Consider the following 22023-nt stretch of genomic DNA (forward strand, 5'->3'; position numbering starts at 1 on the left):
TGCGACGCAGTGCCACACGTCGCAACCGTCGTGCGACGGTTGCGTCGTGTTTTGGCGCACCGCCGGCACAAAAAACGTTACATGTAACTTTTTGTACATCTAGTCCGCCATTTTCGACTGCGCATGTGCGCCGAAACTCCGCCCCCTCCTCCCCAGACCTTGCAATGGGGCAGCGGAAGCGTCTTAAGACTGCTTCCGCTGCCCTCGTCGGGCATTTTTTTCCACAGTATGCGTCGGGCCGACGCAGCGCCACGGCCCCGTACCGACGCTAGTGTGAAAGCAGCCTTAAATGGAACCTGTCGTCAGACAAAATGCAATTTACCTGCAGGTCTGAGGTTCATCTGCAGGTCAATAGCGTTATTAACCTTCGTGGCAACTGCATGTAGACTTACACTGTAGGGAGAAAATTAACTTTATTCCCCCAGCAGAATTCCTGTTTCAATAATCGCTTTAAATATGCAGATAACTGGCTGTAACCACACCCCCAGCTCTGACTGACAGCCATCCCTAATGCAGAGCTGCTGTCATTCGGCTAAATACGGGCGCTAGGGAGGATAATAGCGCCATTAACCTGCAGATTAAAAAGCATTTTTTACCTTGTAACAGGTTGCATTTAAAGATTTAATAAACTGCCAAATTTCTGGAAGGGAAAATGCAAATATTAAAATAAAAATGGCTGCAGAGGCAAAGGGTTGAAAAGTGCTTAAAGGGAACCTGTCAGCATGATTATGCTCATTAACCTACAAACCGTGTTAGGTCAGCACCATTATAGTGATTAAAATGATACATTGGTTGATGAAATCCGTCTTGTGGTTGTGTTTTAATCTTTATTTTCCTTTTTGAGTTAATGATATGCTCGTGCTTCAGGGTGGCCTGTGGTAAAGGGGTCTTCACGTGGTGCTCTGATTAGGTATTCACTAGTATGGCTTTTGACAGGTCACTGATCCCTCAATGACCTGCCCCCTAGTTTGCATAATATATATAGCCTTGGGAAAAAAAACCTTCTGCAAGCAGGGGTCGGTGGTGCCATCTTGGAGGGGGAATTTTTTTTCTCTAGCAAGATGCCACCGGCGCAGTAGCAGCTATCAAATCACAGATGGCGCCATTAAAAAAAATAAAAAAAAAATATATATGTATATGTGTGTATATATAAATATATATGTATATGTGTGTATGTATATATATATATATATATATATATATATATATATATATATATATATATATATATATATATATATATATATATATATATATACACACACATACATATATACACACTTACACACACATACATATATTTATTTTTTATTTTTTGTAATGGCGCCATCTGTGATTTGATAGCTGCTACTGCGCCGGTGGCATCTTGCTAGAGAAAAAAAATTCCCCCTCCAAGATGGCACCACCGGCGCATGCGCAGTAGCAGCTATCGGATCACAGAAAGCAGTTACTGCGCAGGCGCCATTTTCAAATGGATTTTTTTTGAACATCAGGAAATCAAACATTAATTATATACACAGTACATATGTGATTATGCTGCACCACAAGTGCCACAGCTGGTGCCTGCTGAAGTTTTTTTTTTTAATATATATATTCATTATGTAAACTAGGGGGCAGGTCAGTGAGAGATCAGTGACATGTCAGCAGTCTGCATTATGAATAGCCAATCAAAGCCCCACAAAATGACCCGCCCCCACACAGGTCCCCCCTGGAGCATGAGCCTATCTAACTTAAAACTGAAAATATAGATTAAACAACCACCACAAGACTGATTTCATCAACCAAGGTATCATTTTAATCAGTGTAACGGCGCTGACCTGACAGTGTCTGTAGGTTACTGAGCACAATCCCGCTGACAGGTTCTCTGTAAATAAAATGTTGGTATTTTTTGAAGAATTGCACGTCACTGTAGGAATTCAGATAAATATGAGGGAAGGTCTGCAACAGTCACATGCCTCAACTCTGCGCAGTGTTCTACAGTGCTAAAGTCCATTATGGACCGCTGATGGGCTGGAGCCTTCACAGAATCAACAGATGGAATGGTTTTATATGACAGAAGGTCCCCATTACATAAGTGCTGCAATTTGTCTCCAAGGGAACATAGAGCTTGGAGTGGTGCCTGCCAGGAGATGGCTTTCTTGCTTTTATTTTATTAGGCAAATAAAGGAAATGTTAGCAAAATAGTGAAAATGCAATTATTTTACATTGCGAATAGAGGTCATCCAATAAACCAGCAGTTTCTATCGCAACTTTGCACATAAACATAGCTCTATTAATATGTTCACATCAGGGAACTTTTGTATTTTTTAATTACCGCACTAACTCTGGAGCTTTATTTAATTATTTTAAAGGCCACTTTCATTGTGCTGTTCCTTTAATAAATTATATGGAGAAATAAAGGGCATCTTTCCGGGGCTGTGGAGTCGGTAAGCCACAGTTGCGACTCCGACTCCTGGATTTTATCAGGTTCCGACTCAGACTCCGGCTCCTTCATAAATGGCCAATTCGTAACAAATTTACTGTTGTAAAATATTAACATCGTGCTTATTCAGTTTCTCACCATCATATAAGTAATCAGACCACTTAGAGCAAAAACTATATTTATTAGAATACAATTAGAATATAGCAAATAACTTTTATAAACTTTTCTACACTCTTGTAAGTAAATATGCAATAAACACTTATGCAGTTAAGAAATCTATAAATTTGTCCTCAAAAAAAAAGTATTGCCTCTGTCAGATCCTCCTTCATGGATGCCCTCAAATCTGATCTAATTATTTTGAGAGCAGAGAACAACCTCTCTACACTAACTTGGGTTGGTGGCAAAGCAGTAACCACTCAGGCAACATCTGACAATGTCAGGATACAGAGGAATCGCTTGTTGCACTGTTATTTTTGATGAACGGTCAAATTTCTCAATTTCTTTTAGTGCACATGAAAAATTCTGCTGAAATGTACTGGCTGTGTTCTTTGATGGGGATGACTTCTATGCGGGAACGCCTTGCACGGTCCTTGTGATCCAAATTTATTTTTCGAAAATAAATTCTTCATCAGTTGATGAGGGTGAAGATGTGGCAGGACGACCAAATTCTTCTTGTTCCTCCTGACTGTTCTGCAACCCTTTCATCCTTACTGCTATTTCAAACAGAGCTTCTTTTCCTTTAGTTAGCTGTTGATCCTCTAGAAGAATCCGATGCATTGGGTCTACATAAACAGCTGCCAAAAGAATGTTATTTTGTAATAGTAGCTCCTCTCTCCATTTCATTGATGTAGCAATGCCACTTGCAATTAAGGCTACTTTCACACTAGCGTCGGGCTCGGCCCGTCGCTGTGCGTCGGGCCGACGTTCCCGACGCTAGCGTCGTCTCCGCCGCACAACAGGGGCAGCGGATGCATTTTTCCAGCGCATCCGCTGCCCCATTGTGAGGTGCGGGGAGGTGGGGGCGGAGTTCCGTCCGCGCATGCGCGGTCGGAAAAAGCGGACCGTCGTGAGCAAAAAACGTTACATGTAGCGTTTTTTGCTCCCGACGGTCCGCCACTGCACGACGCATCCGTCGCACGACGGGTGCGACGTGTGGCAATCCGTCACAATGCGTCGCTTAATGTTAATCAATGGTGAAAAAACGCATCCTGCAAACACTTTTGCAGGATGCGTTTTTTCGGCAAAACGACGCATTGTGACGGAATGCAGTTAACGCTAGTGTGAAAGTAGCCTAACCCTCCTCTTTGGGACAGGCGAAACATCAGGTTCTTCTACTCCTTTAAGAAAATACCTGGAGTTAAGTCCTCTGCTTGTAATTTTTTAGGCACTGTAAATGGATGCTCTAGCAATTTTTCCAGCTCAGTCACCTGATTCCACTGACTTTCATTTAGCGTCAGTTGAGGGTTAGCCATGTCTACAAGAAAGGTTTTCAGTTCAACCAAGCGCTGAATCATTAAGTACTGCCCCATCGTGTGGCTTGATTAATAATTGCCCCTTTTCCACCACGTCTCTTCAAAATTGAGTCAACTTTAGGGGTTCTGGCAACAGTAGCCAATTTTCTCACCTTGCCAATCAGTGCAGCAGAAAGTCCTTCTTGTAGACTGTCTCTTATAGCCAGCTGTAGCGTATGCACAACACAGCGCATGTGATGAATGAAAGAACGTATTGACACAGTTTCAACAAGATCATCTAAACTATCATGTTGCTGTTCATCTGAAGCAACTTCAGTTTGCTCCTCAGTTACAATACTGTGTTCCTCTATTTTAAACATTTGTGTCTGTGGACCCAGAATGTTCTTCTAGCTGCTGGTCACCATCATTACTCTCATTCATTAGCTTAATAGTACTTATGTAAGCATTGTCAGTTACGACAGCAAGAACGTGCTCTTTTTAAAGTTCATAGTCTTGCAGAACCTTTTCCACCAAGACCTGGAGAAACTCACTGGTGTGATGAGCTTTGGTGTCTTTTACTGCCAATGTCTTGGTAACCATTTCATTTTTGTCGCAAACAAATCGGACATTGATGGCAAAATAGTTCACTCTGTGACGTGTGCAGGCATCCATTTTAAGAAACAGAAAGCGTCCCTTGAGAGTTTTTTTTTTATTTTTTTTAAGTTCTTCCTTTTGTTTAAAAGCTTCTTCGATTACTTATTTTCTAATACTCTCTCTCTCCAGAGAAACACCAAGCTTGCGGGCCATTTCCCCATTCAGACACATAAAAGCTGGTCGTGAAAATAATGAAATAGGCACACTATCCTTTACAACAAGCTCTATGATCTGTTTTTTAAATATATCTACTGTCATTGTCACAGTAACTTTGTCACTGACAAAATATCTTGCAACTGATGGCAGCAAAGTTCTCTGCTCCTTTGTTTGGCTGGAAGAGCTGGGCACTGGTTCATTGGTTTGGATGCAGTCTTTCTCATCCACGGCTTTCAGTACTTCTGGATGAAAGCGCTGTAAATGTCTCTTTAGATTAGAAGCTCTGGTAGGAGCATTTTTAGCTTTGCTTGAATATGCACTGATCTTGGCTTCACAGCATTTGTTTTCATCTGGATCATTTGTCATACACTGACAGACAATGTTTTCTATCTTTAGTGATGGTGAAATGTTCAAATACAGCTGATTTAATGTGACGCTTCTTTGACATTCTCAGGTTTTTATTTCTGCATTCACAATCCAAATGACAATTGTTTTTCCTAAAAACAATTGTACAAAATTCTTGCCAGGTCGTACAACGATGTAGTGGTCAGTAATACTGTTATTCCTCATGTACTCACAGTTAACTGATGCAAAGTTTGTTGAAAGGATAATACTTCTTACCGTCTTCCTCTTCTGAGTAGCAGCTGTGAGATGCTTGGAAGACGCACACCTAGTAAACATCTAGTCTAGAGGAGGAGCTTTACTACTTAGAATTTGCAACACATTTTCACTTTCAGTTTCATACATTGTAAGTAGGGGGGTTGGGACAGCATGAGGTTAACCAAGTGTAAGATTAGATAAGCGCAGTGGAGAACAGTGACACACAAGTAGTAAGAAATGTCTAGCTCCAGCAGAACTGCTTATCACTGTTCATAGTTTGATAGAACATATATATTTGAGTAACATTTATAAAATTCATATGAAAGTTCATTTATGAAATATTAATACATTTTTTTTTTAAAGCTGGAGTCTGAGTCGGTACATTTCTACTGACTCCAACCAAAACTAACTCCGACTCCACAGCCCTGCATCTTTCAGCAGGTTTTTGCTACATAATTTGAGAGCAGCATGATGTAGGGGCCAAGATCCTGATTAAAGGCATGTGTCCCTTACTGGACTGCTTGCTGAAGTATCAATACAATCAGGGTTTTATCAGCAATAGATTATCACTACAGGACTGTCTCATGCCATGTAGTCCCCTTGCTCTATATAACCCAGACCCTTGCACAAATTAGCTGCTTTTTGTCAATATACAATGTACAAAAAAAGCTGGCAACCAGTTGTATGTACAGGGCTCAGCATTCAGAGCTCTGTTAGAGGAGAAAACAGCGATATGAATATTACCGCATGAAGATGAGCAAGTGTCATAGCTGGAAACAAGGTCTCAGCCCAAAATCATACAGTTTCAGATTATATAGCAAAAACCTGCTGGCAACAGATTCCCTTTTACAAATTGGAAACTTATTACCCTGGTCAATAATAGCAACAAATAAGCTGTCAACTTATGGGACAAGTTTCAGAAGGAACAACAAGGAACTGCTCCATGTTTTCTACATCTTAGGCTATGTTCATATAGCATTTTATGCCGATGGTCAGTGGCTCCATCAGGGGCTTACATCGGAAGACCTGGAAAACTCCATTTGGATGTTTGCACTGACCGGGCCATTGACGGTTATGGTGCAGGGAGTCACTGCGTGCTGACAATTTTCAGCCATATACACCTATTTGAGGCCGCCATAAAGACGCAGTAGATGGTCAAAAATGTCCAACAGAGGACTCAAGTGACTTATGCACCATTACTCCACACTGATGAGGGGCAAATAGCCCGAAACAGCTGTCTGTGGATGGATACCATGTTTTGGCATAGGTGGTTTTCCTTTATTGGATGCTGCCCTTCCCGTGGCTGTTCCTTCCCGGTGAAAGACCTGGCTATTCATTGCTTGCGTTGAGAAACGCGTGATGGTGTCTCCGCGGCTTTTCTACATGCATATGCACCATTAGGCCGGCGTCACACTAGGCGTAAGACAATACGGTCCATTTTTTACGGCCGTAATACGCAGAAAAGTCCCCAAAAATAGTGGTCCGTATGTCATCCGTAGGCAGGGTGTGTCAGCGTATTTTGCGCATGGCATCCTCCGTATGTAATCCATATGGCATCCGTACTGCGATATTTTCTCGCAGGCTTGCAAAACCGACATCTAATGGATTTATGTGCTCAAATGTCCATTAAAACATATATACAGTATCTATATATATAATTGTCTAAGGGTTTTTCTGTCTGTCTGTCTGTCTGTCTGTCTGTCTGTCCTGGAAATCACTCCATATAAGGTATGGTCTACAAACAGGATACCTTATATGGAGTGGTCGGCGGTTTGTAGACCATACCTTATATGGAGTGGTCGGCGGTTTGTAGACCATACCTTATATGGAGTGGTCGGCGGTTTGTAGACCATACCTTATATGGAGTGGTCGACGGTTTGTCGGGCGGCCTCGACCAATCAGAGATGGGCACAGCATGGCGACGATGATGTCATAATGGTTGCCATGGCGACGATGATGTCATAAAGGTTGCCTCGACCAATCAGCGACGGGCACAGTCTGCCGCGAATCACATACTACGGGGACATGCATATTCTAGAATACCCGATGCATTAGAATCGGGCCACAGTCTAGTCTATATATATAATTGTCTAAGGGTTTTTCTGTCTGTCTGTCTGTCTGTCTGTCTGTCTGTCTGTCTGTCCTGGAAATCACTCCATATAAGGTATGGTCTACAAACAGGATACCTTATATGGAGTGGTCGGCGGTTTGTAGACCATACCTTATATGGAGTGGTCGGCGGTTTGTAGACCATACCTTATATGGAGTGGTCGGCGGTTTGTAGACCATACCTTATATGGAGTGGTTGGCGGTTTGTAGACCATACCTTATATGGAGTGGTCGACGGTTTGTCGGGCGGCCTCGACCAATCAGAGATGGGCACAGCATGGCGACGATGATGTCATAATGGTTGCCATGGCGACGATGATGTCATAAAGGTTGCCTCGACCAATCAGCGACGGGCACAGTCTGCCGCGAATCACATACTACGGGGACATGCATATTCTAGAATACCCGATGCATTAGAATCGGGCCACAGTCTAGTCTATATATATAATTGTCTAAGGGTTTTTCCGTCTGTCTGTCTGTCTGTCTGTCTGTCTGTCTGTCTGTCTGTCTGTCTGTCTGTCTGTCTGTCTGTCTGTCTGTCTGTCTGTCTGTCCTGGAAATCACTCCATATAAGGTATGGTCTACAAACAGGATACCTTATATGGAGTGGTCGGCGGTTTGTAGACCATACCTTATATGGAGTGGTCGGCGGTTTGTAGACCATACCTTATATGGAGTGGTCGGCGGTTTGTAGACCATACCTTATATGGAGTGGTTGGCGGTTTGTAGACCATACCTTATATGGAGTGGTCGACGGTTTGTCGGGCGGCCTCGACCAATCAGAGATGGGCACAGCATGGCGACGATGATGTCATAATGGTTGCCATGGCGACGATGATGTCATAAAGGTTGCCTCGACCAATCAGCGACGGGCACAGTCTGCCGCGAATCACATACTACGGGGACATGCATATTCTAGAATACCCGATGCATTAGAATCGGGCCACAGTCTAGTATCTATATATACAATTGTCTAAGGGTCTGTCTGTCTGTCTGTCTGTCTTGGAAATCCCGCGTCTCTGATTGGTCGAGGCCGCCAGGCCTCGACCAATCAGCGACGGGCACAGTCTGCCGCCAGGCCTCGACCAATCAGCGACGGGCACAGTATCGACGTAGATGTCATAATGGTTGCCATGGCGACGATGTCATAAAGGTTGCCTCGACCAATCAGCGATGGGCACAGTCTACCGCGAATTCGCCTCAACCAATCAGCGACGGGCACAGTATCGACGTAGATGTCATAATGGTTGCCATGGCGACGATGATGTCATAAAGGTTGCCTCGACCAATCAGCGACGGGCACAGTCTGCCGCGAATTCTGGAATCATCATTGTCCATATACTACGGGGACATGCATATTCTAGAATATCCGATGCGTTAGAGTCGGGCCACAATCTAGTGTATATATATATATTAAATATATAAAAAAAAGTTCAAATCACCCCCCTTTTGCCCCATTCAAAATAAAACAATTAAAAAACCTAATACACACATATTTGGTATCGCCGCATTCAGAATCGCTCGATCAAAATATAAAAAGAATTAATCCAACTGGTAAAAAAAACAAAAAACGCCAGAATAACTTTTTTTGGTCCGCAACATTACATTAAAATGCATTAACCGGCGATCAAAAGATCATATCCACACCAAAATGGTATTAAAGGACATGCATGCAGGACATGCATATTCTAGAATACCCGATGCATTAGAATCGGGCCACAGTCTAGTATCTATATATACAATTGTCTAAGGGTCTGTCTGTCTGTCTGTCTGTCTGTCTGTCTGTCTTGGAAATCCCGCGTCTCTGATTGGTCGAGGCCGCCAGGCCTCGACCAATCAGCGACGGGCACAGTCTGCCGCCAGGCCTCGACCAATCAGCGACGGGCACAGTATCGACGTAGATGTCATAATGGTTGCCATGGCGACGATGATGTCATAAAGGTTGCCTCGACCAATCAGCGATGGGCACAGTCTACCGCGAATTCGCCTCAACCAATCAGCGACGGGCACAGTATCGACGTAGATGTCATAATGGTTGCCATGGCGACGATGATGTCATAAAGGTTGCCTCGACCAATCAGCGACGGGCACAGTCTGCCGCGAATTCTGGAATCATCATTGTCCATATACTACGGGGACATGCATATTCTAGAATATCCGATGCGTTAGAGTCGGGCCACAATCTAGTGTGTGTATATATATATATATATATATATATATATATATATATATATATATATATACACACATACATATATATTCAATTCAATTAAGCTTTATTGGCAGGACCAAATGCACATCAGTTTTGCCAAAGCAAGTGTATAGAGGCAATAGGGATAGGGACTGTGGGGATGTTGGGTAGGAGCTGTAGGGGAGGTGGATGGGGGCAGATCTATTGTGGGGGCTATAGTCCATGGCATAGGGGAGGAGGATGGGGGCAGATCCAGGGTGGGGGCTATAGTCCATGGCATAGGGGAGGTGGATGGGGGCAGATCCATTGTGGGGGCTATAGTCCATGGCATCATAGTTCTCTTTCTCGCAGTCTATGACATTCGCTCACATACCGTGCTGCTATCTCCACTGCTCTCTCTTCTTCTCCCAGCAGGATATATGTCTTCTCTTCCTCCTTCATGGTGATGAAGTCCGGGAAGAGATGTGAGAGTCTCCTGAAGTGAGTGTCCCTCACTGCTGAGTATTTGGAGCAGTGTAGCAGGAAGTGGGTTTCGTCCTCTATGGCCTCCTGATCAGTGTTGGCTCAGTCTTTCCTCCCTGGGCTTGTAGTTCTGCCTGTGTCAACCACATTCGATGGCCAGACTGTGGGCACTGAGTCTATATTGGCTCAAGATCTTGCGATCTCTGGGGTCCGGAAGTTTCTCCAGATATGGGGCCAGTCTGTATTCTCTCTGTAGACTCCGGTACGTGTTCAGTTTCTGTGAGTTGTTGATATCATTCTTCCAGTCACTGACATACCTCTCCTGGCCTTCTTCTGCCATCTTCCCGATTCCGGCTTTTGTCAGGTTGTTGTGATTGGTGCTCTGGTCCGGTTGGGTTAGGCTGGGCTGTTTCGAGGGTTCTGGTTTTTCTGTTTCACCTACATGTATCAGGGCTTTATGGTGATGGGAGCTTGGATTGCTCCTATGCAGGTGAGCCCGGAATGACAGACATATATATACACATACATGTATATATACACACACATATATATATCTATCATTGAGACACATATATATATTCTGTATTTATATTTAATTCAGCGCGATATATGTGAAAAGCCGGTAATTCAATTGCCGGCTTCTCATTTCTCCTTCCCAAACCCCACAGGATATGAGACATGGTTTACATACAGTAAACCATCTCATATCCCCCTTTTTTTGCATATTCCACACTACTAATGTTAGTAGTGTGTTTGTGCAAAATTTGGTTGCTGTAGCTGCTAAAATAAAGGGTTAAATGGCGGAAAAAATTGGCGTGGGCTCCCGCGCAATTTTCTCCGCCAGAATGGTAAAGCCAGTGACTGAGGGCAGATAGGGCTCGTGCCTGTAATCCCCGGGTGCTGAAAGGAAAGCTGGGTGATCTGTACTTACATTGAGTTGCGGTGAGGCGCCCTCTGGTGGATGAACTCATATGAACTCGAGCGTGGGAACTTTTCCAAGGCTCCAGTTCATGAGGACATCCAGCAGAGGGCGCCTCACCGCGACAATGTAAGTACAGATCACCCAGCTTTCCTTTCAGCACCCGGGGATTACAGGCACGAGCGAGTGCTTTAGCGCAGCTCCTGCCTGTAAATTGATTTAACCCCTTCAGAAGGATTTACATCGTGGGACCTGACAGATCCTCGGATGGCATGTATATTGTGGGTTTATTATTTTGCCAAGCGAGGGTCTTCAGGTGGATTGAGAGAGCAATAAAATACTAAAACAACCTGTGTGTTTATTTCATTAAAATAATTTTTAATAATTTGTGTGTGTGTTTAACCATTTCATACAATTGGATTAATAATGGATAGGTGTCATAATTGACGCCTCTCCATTATTAACCTGGCTTAATGTCACCTTACAATAGCAAAGTGGCATTAACCCTTCATTACCCCATATCCCACCGCTACACGGGAGTGGGAAGAGAGTGGCCAAGTGCCAGAATAGGCGCATCTTCCAGATGTGCCTTTTCTGGGGTGGCTGGGGGCAGATGTTTGTAGCCAGGGGGGGCCAATAACCATGGACCCTCTCTAGGCTATTAATATCTGCCCTCAGTCACTGGCTTTACCATTCTGGCGGAGAAAATTGCGCGGGAGCCCACGCCAATTTTTTCCGCCATTTAACCCTTTATTTTAGCAGCTACAGCAACCAAATTTTGCATACACACACTACTAACATTAGTAGTGTGGAATATGCAAAAAAAAAAGGGGATATGAGATGGTTTACTGTATGTAAACCATGTCTCATATGTCGGGTTTGGGAAGGAGAAATGAAAAGCCGGCAATTGAATTACCGGCTTTTCACTAACACCGCTGCGTATTTCTCACAAGTCACACTGCTGGTCCGTGTGGAATCTGTATTTTTCTCGCCCCCATAGACTTTCATTGGCGTATTTGTTGCGCAATACGCTGACAAACGCAGCATGCTGCGATTTTGTACGGCCGTAGAAAGCCGTATAATACGGATCCGTAATATAAGGCTGATAGGACCAGACCCATTGAGAATAATTGTGCCGTTTGTTTGGCGAGTTTTACGGACGTATTTTCTGCGCTCCTACGTCCGTAAAACTCGCTAGTGTGACGCCGGCCTTACAGTCAATGACCCAGTCAGCACAAAGTCAAAATTCAGTTTTCCAGGGACTCCGATGAAGGCCCCGACAGAGCCACTGACCGTTCACTACAACTCTGTATAATCATAGATTAACAGGGAATACTCCATAAAGTTACATTGTGGCAAGATGGCACGAGGAGAACGAGTCTGATATCAGATTTTATACACACAAATAAGGATTTTATTTTTACTACATATCGCCCAGTCATAGGTAATGATTCTGTTAATTCGGGATAACCAGGAATCATAACACACTTCAATTAGAATGTATTCTAAAACACTCTGCTACAAAAGCCTTGTATCATCACCTTTCTTTAACTGATCACTAAAAACCGCTACAAAACATTGCTTTACTGCACTGAAAAGGCCAAATAGGTTAATGGAATAGTGTTTACATGTGAGAATGTATACATAAAAATCAGGACCTACTTTTATGGTTTTGGTTTGAAGTCTTAGTCCATTCAAGGTATTGATGGCCTTCTCAGCATCCTTGGAGTCAATGTAGTTCACAAAACCATAACCCAAGCTTTGTCCTGATAAAAAAAAAAAATTAAAAAAAGCCACAATTTAGGACAAACTAAAACATTCACGGCCTTATTGTGTAGACATTTATTTACCTAGCTCTACCATAAAATATGCTTGTGTTCCCTACTACATAGTTTTCCATGTTTTTAAATTCAAAAGACAAGAGAAATTGTTATTTCCAGATCCAGCTATGCTCACATTGAGTTTCTGAACTGTTTAACATATACTAGAAAAGGTATTTATAATCTACATTTAAAAGTGGCATCTGTCACCCATAAGCTGTAATTGGTTTTTGCTTGATGATCACTTTTCAAGAGCTTATTATTAGGCAGCTTAGGCGGAGCTTAAGGAAAGAAGTCCGCAGCACTACGCTGCAGACTCAAACGCTAATGTGAACCCGGCCTAAGTCACCCATAGGCTAAAGGCATCCAATTAACCCCTTCACGACATGTGCCGTACATGTACGACGCAAGTCGTGTCCCTCCCTTTGATGTGGGCTCTGGCATTGAGCCCACATCTTTCCGGCACATGTCAGATGTTTTGGACAGATGAAAAGTGCCCCTAAACAGCCGTGAGGGGAACCGCAATCCACCCACGGCTGTTAACCAGTCAAATGCCACCGTCAATCTCTGACAGCATTTAATGTGATAGCGTCAAAAAGCGCATCACTAATCACATGACTGTGGGTCACCGATGGGTTGGCATGACAACCCGGGATCTACAGGAGACCCCTGTGCTTGTTATCGCCGGATTGCTGTTAGCGCCACCCAGCGGTCGGCATTCATAGCAAGTGAGCATTTCTGCTACACACAGGCAATCTGATCATTGTTTGTTTGTGTGTAGCAGAGGTGATCAGACAACTGCAGCTTCTAGTCTCCCATGAAGACTATTGAAGCATGGAAAAAGTAAAAAAAAATAAGTTTAAAAAAATTAAATATATAAAAAAAGTTCAAATCACCCCCCTTTTGCCCCATTCAAAATAAAACAATTAAAAAACCTAATACACACATATTTGGTATCGCCGCATTCAGAATCGCTCGATCAAAATATAAAAAGAATTAATCCAACTGGTAAAAAAAACAAAAAACGCCAGAATAACTTTTTTTGGTCCGCAACATTACATTAAAATGCATTAACCGGCGATCAAAAGATCATATCCACACCAAAATGGTATTAAAGCATCAGCTCGGCACAAAAAAAAAAATAAAAAAAATTAAGCCCTCACCCGGCCCTAGATCATGAAAAATGGAGACGCTACGGGTCACTGAAAATTAAGCAATTTTTTTTATTTACCGCAAATAATTTAGTATAAGCCGAGATTTTCAGCCCAAAAAAATGGGCTGAAAGTGCCCCTCTCGGCTTATACTCGAGTCATGGTCGGCGGGGGGGGGTTGTGTATGTGTGTCGGCGGGTGAGGGGGAGTGACGCCTGCCAAATACTCACCTACTCCCGGCACTCCTGACGCGGTCCCCGCATGTCCCACAGTGTTCGGCGCGGCAGCTTCAAGTTCTTCCCCTCTTCAGCGGTCACGTGGTACCGCTCATTTAAGTTATGAATATGGACTCCACGCCCATACGGGTGGAGCCGCATATTCATTACTGTAATGAGCGGTACCATGTGACCGCTCACTACAGGAAGAAGCTGCCGCGCCGTACAACGTGGGACATGCAGGAACCACGCCGGGAGTGATTATATTTACCTTAGGTGAGTATATTTACCTTCCCTCGTTCCACCGAAGCTCTGTCTTCCCGTCCTCTTGCTGTGACTGTGCAGGTCAGAGAGCACGATGACGTATTAGTGTGCGCGCCGCCCTCTGCCTGAACAGTCAGTGCGGAGAGGCGGGACGCTGAAGAGCAGTGATGAGAGGTGAGTATGTCTTTTTTTTTTTTTTTTAGTGCAGCAGCATTACATGTGGCACAATGCTATATGGAGCGCCTATGGGGCCATAAAGAACTGCATGGATCATTATATGGGGCATCTATGGGGCCATAACTGCATGGAGCATTATATGGGGCATTATATGGGGCATCTATGGGGCCATAACTGCATGGAGCATTATATGGGGCATCTATGGGGTCATAATTGCATGGAGCATTATATGGGGTCATAACTGCATGGAGCATTATATGGGGCATCTATGGGGCCATAACTGCATGGAGCATTATATGGGGCATATATGGGGCCATAACTGCATGGAGCATTATATGGGGCATCTATGGGGTCATAATTGCATGGAGCATTATATGGGGCCATAACTGCATGGAGCATTATATGGGGCATCTATGGGGCCATAACTGCATGAAGCATTATATGGGGCATCTATGGGGTCATAATTGCATGGAGCATTATATGGGGCCATAACTGCATGGAGCATTATATGGGGCATCTATGGGGCCATAACTGCATGGAACATTATATGGTGCATCTCTGGGGCCATAAAGAACTGCTTGGAGCATTATATGGAGCATCTATAGGGCCATAATTAACTGCATGGAGCATTATATGGGGCTCCTGATTCAATATGGATATTCAAAAACACTTAACCTACTGATGTCTCAATTAATTTTACTTTTATTGGTATCTATTTTTATTTTTGACATTTACCGGTAGCTGCTGCATTTTCCACCCTAGGCTTATACTCGAGTCAATAAGTTTTCCCAGTTTTTTGTTGCAAAATTAGGGGGGGGTCGGCTTATACTCGGGTCGGCTTATACTCGAGTATATACGGTATTTTTTTTTTTTTTTTTTTTTTTTTTTTTTTTTTTTTTTTTTTACAAACTTTGGATTTTTTTCACCATTTAAATAAAAAAGCACCTAGACATGTTTGGTGTCTACAAACTCGTAATGACTTGGAAAATCACAATGGCAGGTGAGTTTTAGCATTTGGTGAACATGGTAAAAAAAAAATCCAAAAAACAATTGTGAATTGCACTTTTTTTGTAATTTCATGGCACTTGGAAATGTTTTCTGTTTTTGAGTACACGATATGGTAAATCCAATGGTGTTGTTCAAAAGTACAACTCGTCCCAGAAAAAAACAAGCCCTCACACAGCCATAGACAGAAAAATAATAAAGTTATGGCTCTGGGAAGAAGAGGAGCGAAAAACGGAAATACAAAAATGAAAAAGGGCTGACACGTGAAGGGGTTAAGCACTGAAACGTTTGGAACAACTATTAAATGGTACCTATGACTGATCAGCAATAGCGCAAAAAGAGGACTTGAAAATCCTCCAAAAATACAGCAAAAAGGCAGAGATCCTTACCTGCCCAGGCGTCCAAACAAGTGCATTTGTTGGAGGCCTGGGCTGGTAAGGATCTCTGCCTTTTTGCTGTATGTTTGTACCTATGACTGATCCATACATTCACTTAGAGTATAAAGCTATTTATTTTTCTTTTTTTTTTTTTTAATTTAATGTATTTATTTATTTTTTTTTACAGAAACCCAATTCTAGAAATAAGCAGTATTTTATAATCCATTTTTAGAAGTGTATGAACGTATGCTGCCAGATTGATGTCGAAAAGGACATTCCTGATCTCACACTGACTAATAGACCATTAAAGACTCATTCAGCATTCTCAAGGCACCACCAAATCTTAAAGGGAACCTTTCACCAGAATTTTGCAACCCTGATATCAGCGATGTATCACTTACTAGGCTGCTTAATGCAGTTGTAATAAAATTTTTGTTTAATCAGCAGCAAATCACTAGGGGATTAGAAAACCTGCTGACACAGTCCTCCATATTCATGAGCTGTGTAACCCCGCCTCCACCAATGATTGGCAGCTTTCTGTTTACACTACACTGGAAGAAAGCTGTCAATCAGTGGTGTGGGCGGCGTTTACAGCTCTCAGCATTCAGGGAACAGCAAGTAAATAAAACATTTATACCAAAAATGACAACAAGCAGCTCAGAAAGTGGCATCACTGGAATCAGGGTCTCTGTCCCTACATTATGCTGCATTCAGATGGGATAGCAAAATCCTTGTGACAAATTCCTTTTAAAGGAAAGAAAAAGGCAACTGAAACCTAGGCTTACCAATACTTCAATTATGCCGAGAACATTATACATGAATACACAAACAGAATATCAATTAACTTATTTACATAATCCAATTAAACTGGATTAACACAAAATGGTTAAATAATGGTACTCATGGAGCATGCAGGTTTTTCACTACTGTATTTCCATTGTACAGGTATTTTACAGAGAATAAATCCAGATCTATATCCAATACTAATAGGACAATGACAAAAAAGTCTAGCACAGTTAATATGTTCTAATAAGGAGATAATGCTGAAATTTCAGATTATTTACAGGCGAAGAGAATATGTTAATCCCACCCAAAAGTACTGCCACCCCCCCCCCCCTTTTTTTTTTAAATGTACTTCAAGATAATACTTCTGTGGCGAACACAAGGCTTTACCCATTCTATACGTGGGATATTCCACCCCCAATTTTTCATCCTAAGCCAAAAGTCAGTGGAAAAGATTTCACAGTTCCCAATTTGTCAGCCCCAAATTGATGTTCACACGCTTTTGTTTGTTTTTTTAATAGTCTTTCCTACACTGTGCGTGATGGGTTCCTAAGTGCAACACAAAGGGATGAGGGGAAGGGAGCCCGACACTTGGGAAGGGGGGCATGGAGACCACTAGGCAGATCTCAACTCACCCTGTCTGCCCTAATTGTCCTATACAGCTTCTGCACCTATCACAGAGCAGGAATCTAATCCCTGCCTGACCCTGGCAGTAAGCCCTGCTTAGGGAATGAGCCCTAGCCGATCCAAACTACTAAAGACAGATGGGATAGACAAAACAAGAGGAACACTTATCTTGGGTTGACTCATATGTAACACAGACGTCCTCCAGCAACTCCAAAGAGGAAGACAGCCGACTGCTATAGCTCCAAGCCTCAACAGGGGGAAATAAAAATATCACCGGCGATTCCCATCGGCAGGCTGGGAGTCTAACACCCAGGTCTAGATGTGCCAATTACAGCTGGAGAAAGGTGGCCATTTGGTCAAAAAGTCAGAAGGGTTAAGGTGGTGTCTGCAAAGCCAAATGCAGAAACCTTCCGCAGCTAGATGCACTGCGACTGTCTGCAGCTTGTGACATACCCGTGACCAGGGCCGGACTGGCCATCTGGCAAATGCCAGAAGGGCCTGTCTGGTCGTGGGCCACCTTGTCTGCTACGTTGTCAACAGAGTCGGTGTTCTCAAGACATCCATACTGTTAAAGTTGTGACGGGGGTATCATTAGAAATATTGGTCTTGTAGTAAATCTTGCTTTCTTCCATGCAGGGTAATTTTAGTAATATATCCCATCTGGTGCTTGGGGATGGGGACAGCATGGGCCGATGTGATTTCAAATGCCAGGGCTAAGTTTTAGCCCCAGTCCATATCTGCCAGTGACAGAACCTACTTCGAAGTCCGTCAATGATATCAATATTGTCCAATGATATTATTGCTACCTCCTGTCAGAAAAATAAGATTGATGGAAGTGCCAGATCTGTAACCGGCAGCAGAGGAACCTCGTGGTCCTCTGACTATAACGTGGTACATCAGATTTCTGTCACGTGTGCTCCATTTTATCTGACAAAATAGGGCAGTAGGTCGTTTTATCCCAAATATTTTGCCAATTATGAGATCCAGATATGGCACACACCATCAACCTTTTATAGTATAGCAATTTTTACAAGTACATAACTGTGGACCATATAAATAAGATGACTGTCACAATGAATGAAAGACTGAAGTTTTTTGTATGCTTGTGGGTGAACACTAGTGATGAGCGAGTGGACAGCCACGACACATGCGGGGATTGTTTGTTATGCAATCCTCGCATGTGTTGGGGCTGTCTGACAGTCGCAAATCCTGCAGCCACAAGGACTGGAATATATTATCTGAACACGACCAAGATACTCGAACACCACCAGAGCATGCTCACTCATCACTAGTGAACAATAGATGAAAGTCAGTTTTATTTGGCTACTGCACACATTGCATTTAGTGCCTCTACATTTACATAACAGAAAATAAGCTTTTGGGATGTCCACATTCTATTTATTATAATTATACAATAGACTAAGGGATAGACAATGTATTTCTCAAATTGTCTTTCTGTTGGAACATACTGCACCTTATTGACATGACAACCTCATGTCTCCTACAGACATTCTGCGACAGGCAATCTGATCATCGCCCGGGTACTGATGCGAGAGACTCGTGCGAGTTTCTCGCATTGCACTCGCACGTGTGACCCTGGCCTATAGCTGGATCTCACAGGATCTATCAAATGACCTCAGGGTACCACGGTAAACATTGGGACCCATTGCAGGGGTCCAATGGTTACTAAGGTGGTGTTGTGACACCGTTGTAACTACTTAAATACTGCTATCGCGATTAACAGGCATTTAAGGGGTTGATCGGCCCCAATTGATTGCGAGACTATTCGGGGCCCGACACCCATGGAAATCGCCATCGCTATATTTTTATTCCTCAGCGCCGTTAAAAAGTGGAGCTGAGGAATAAGGCCCCTTAACCACCGCTGCTAAAAGGCTTATCGCCAGTCGTTAAGGGGTTAAAACATGACACCAAGAAGACAAACAGCAGCATCAAAAACTTGTGTATGAAAATTTACTTTAAAATGCAATTAAAAAAACGTAACAAAGTTTACTTTAAAGTTGCAGAAATGCAGCAGAAAATCTACATCAGAAACAAATTTAATACTTATGTGAATATAGCCTAAAAAAATGCATAAGACTCATTACTATAAATTGCAGAGTTTTGATTTATATATTGGGAAATTAAGGGTATGTTCACATGCTGAATATTTGCTTGCAGAAATTTCTGCAAGGTTTCTGCATCTCTTGGCAGCAAAAACGCTGTGGCAAAACGCGTTTTTGTACATCAATGAAGGCTTTTTTAGCTAAATAAAGATATTTAAAAAAAAAAGTTTTGTGATGTAATTTCTTGGTTAAATACCACCTTTTTCATTCTGATGCAGTAGCATCAGGGTAATGTGATTAGGGCTTGGTGTCAGCAGCTGTCTGACACAAAGCCATAGGTTTAGTAATGAAAAGGTGGCAGCAACCTATGTAGGAGCGTTAACAGAATGAACCTACATAGGCTGTAAACAAACAGCAACTGTTAATTTGTACCCGGAGTAATTTTCATAACCAGCAGAGGGAAAGCCGACGGCTGAGGTTAATATTCTGGGAAGAATCCAATAAACATAAAAGTTCCCAGGCTATCGATATCAGCTCACATTTGCTTAGCCTTTACTGGCTAGTTTACAGAGGGACCGCAGAAAAAAAATTGACAGGGTCCCTGTATAAAATCTAAGCAGAAAGTTCTCACGCAGCAGTGGTGCTGTGAGATCACTGGAGCGGATCAGCTGATTAACTCAGGTAAACGCCCTCACGGCAGCTTAGGGCTACACACTGCAAGAGCGATGATGTATCCTGTCAGTGGATCACTGATGGCCAGTTAGAGCAGTTATCTCACAAATGTGACTGTTCTACACTTGAGATCGCCATGGGACACTCTGGATTACGTGGACTACTGTGGACAGGAGAACATATGGTGGTTTATTATTTTTGATTGTTTAGAGGAGAACTGGGCATCGGGCATTAAGAGGAGTATGTTTTATTTTACTTTTTTTTTTTTTTTTTAAAGAGACAAAGGCATCGGGGATTTGGTGTTAGGGGAGTATATAGTGTTTCTTATTTTTATTTCAATATGCATTTAATTTTACGTTTGAGCACAGGCACCGGCTAACTAGAGACTATTTCTCCCATTAGCAGCTCTTGCCATCAGTAACTGTAGACATAGCCTGACGGGAGTAGTAGTCTTATCAGCCGACGCTTGCTGACTTGCGGCAAGCTTTTTATCACGGGTCACAGTATCTCTGCGGGGCCACACTGAAATCTGACAGCGTGACCCCGCAGCGCTCAAATGGAAGTAGTGATCTTACCGGCAGTAGAGTTAAGGTACCGTCACACTAAACGATATCGCTAGCGATCCGTGACGTTGCAGCGTCCTGGATAGCGATATCGTTGTGTTTGACACGCAGCAGCGATCAGGATCCTGCTGTGATATCGCTGGTCGTTGATTAAAGTTCAGAACTTTATTTGGTCGTCAGATCGCCGTGTATCGTTGTGTTTGACAGCAAAAGCAACGATAACAGCGATGTTTTACAATGGTAACCAGGGTAAATATCGGGTTACTAAGCGCAGGGCCGCGCTTAGTAACCCGATGTTTACCCTGGTTACCAGTGTAAAATGTAAAAAAACAAACAGTACACACTCACCTTCGCGTCCCCCGCCGTCCGCTTCCTGCACTGACTGAGCGCTGGCCGTAAAGTGAAAGCACAGCGGTGACGTCACCGCTCTGCTGTTAGGGCCGGCACTCAGTCAGTGCAGGAAGCGGACGCAAAGGTGAGTATGTAGTGTTTGTTTTTTTACATTTTACACTGGTAACCAGGGTAAACATCGGGTTACTAAGCGCGGCCCTGCGCTTAGCAACCCGATGTTTACCCTGGTTACCCAGGGACCTCGGCATCGTTGGTCGCTGGAGAGCGGTCTGTGTGACAGCTCCCCAGCGACGCTGCAGCGATCGGCATCGTTGTCTGTATCGCTGCAGCGTCGCGTAATCTACGTTCACATTTGCGGTCTGCGCCGCAGCGTCGCCGCATGCGTCATGCGCCCCTATATTTAACAAGGGGGCGCATGGACATGCGTCACACTTGCGTTTTGCGCCGCATGCGTCCCTGCGGCGCACACGTCCGAGCGCAGAGGACGCAGCAAGTTGCATTTTTGCTGCGTCCAAAATCAATAAAAAAAAAGGACGCATGCGGCGCAAAACGCAGCGTTGTGCATGCGTTTTTGTTTGCGTTGTGCGTTGCGGCGCCGACGCTGCGGCGCACAACGCAAATGTGAACGTAGCCTTAGTGTGACGGTACCTTTACTACCGATCAGTACTGCCACGCTGGTGGTTCACACGCCATCACACAGATGACAGCGTGGGAAACACCGTAGGAAGCCTGTAAAAATGCAAACAAAAACTCAGCAAATCCGCAAACCATTTTATACCTGCATTTTTGCTGAGGATTTGACTGACTCAATTGAAGTCAATGGGTGAAAAACTCTAAAAAGCCACACAAAGAATTGACATGCTGCAAAAAAAAACAAAAACCTGCAAATGCTTAAGGAAAATTACTGATCAAGTGCAGAGCACTTATGGATTCTCATTGAACTAGCTGGAATAAGGATTCCACAGCGTTTTTGGCCCATTTACATGTGGAA

At 43.3% G+C, this 22023-nt stretch overlaps 1 protein-coding gene across 10 annotated transcripts in view; it reads right to left on the bottom strand.

Annotated features, from left to right (window-relative positions):
- Positions 1-22023, bottom strand: part of ELAVL2 (ELAV like RNA binding protein 2) — a 245677-nt gene that overhangs the window by 104803 nt on the left and 118851 nt on the right. For all 10 annotated transcript variants that reach the window (XM_077249294.1, XM_077249297.1, XM_077249293.1 and 7 more), the window contains one exon: positions 12627-12730. In XM_077249294.1, the coding sequence (XP_077105409.1) occupies positions 12627-12730 (104 nt within the window). The remainder of the gene's footprint in view (positions 1-12626; positions 12731-22023) is intronic.

Source organism: Ranitomeya variabilis, chromosome 1 (assembly GCF_051348905.1).
Source record: "Ranitomeya variabilis isolate aRanVar5 chromosome 1, aRanVar5.hap1, whole genome shotgun sequence".
NCBI lineage: Eukaryota > Metazoa > Chordata > Amphibia > Anura > Dendrobatidae > Ranitomeya > Ranitomeya variabilis.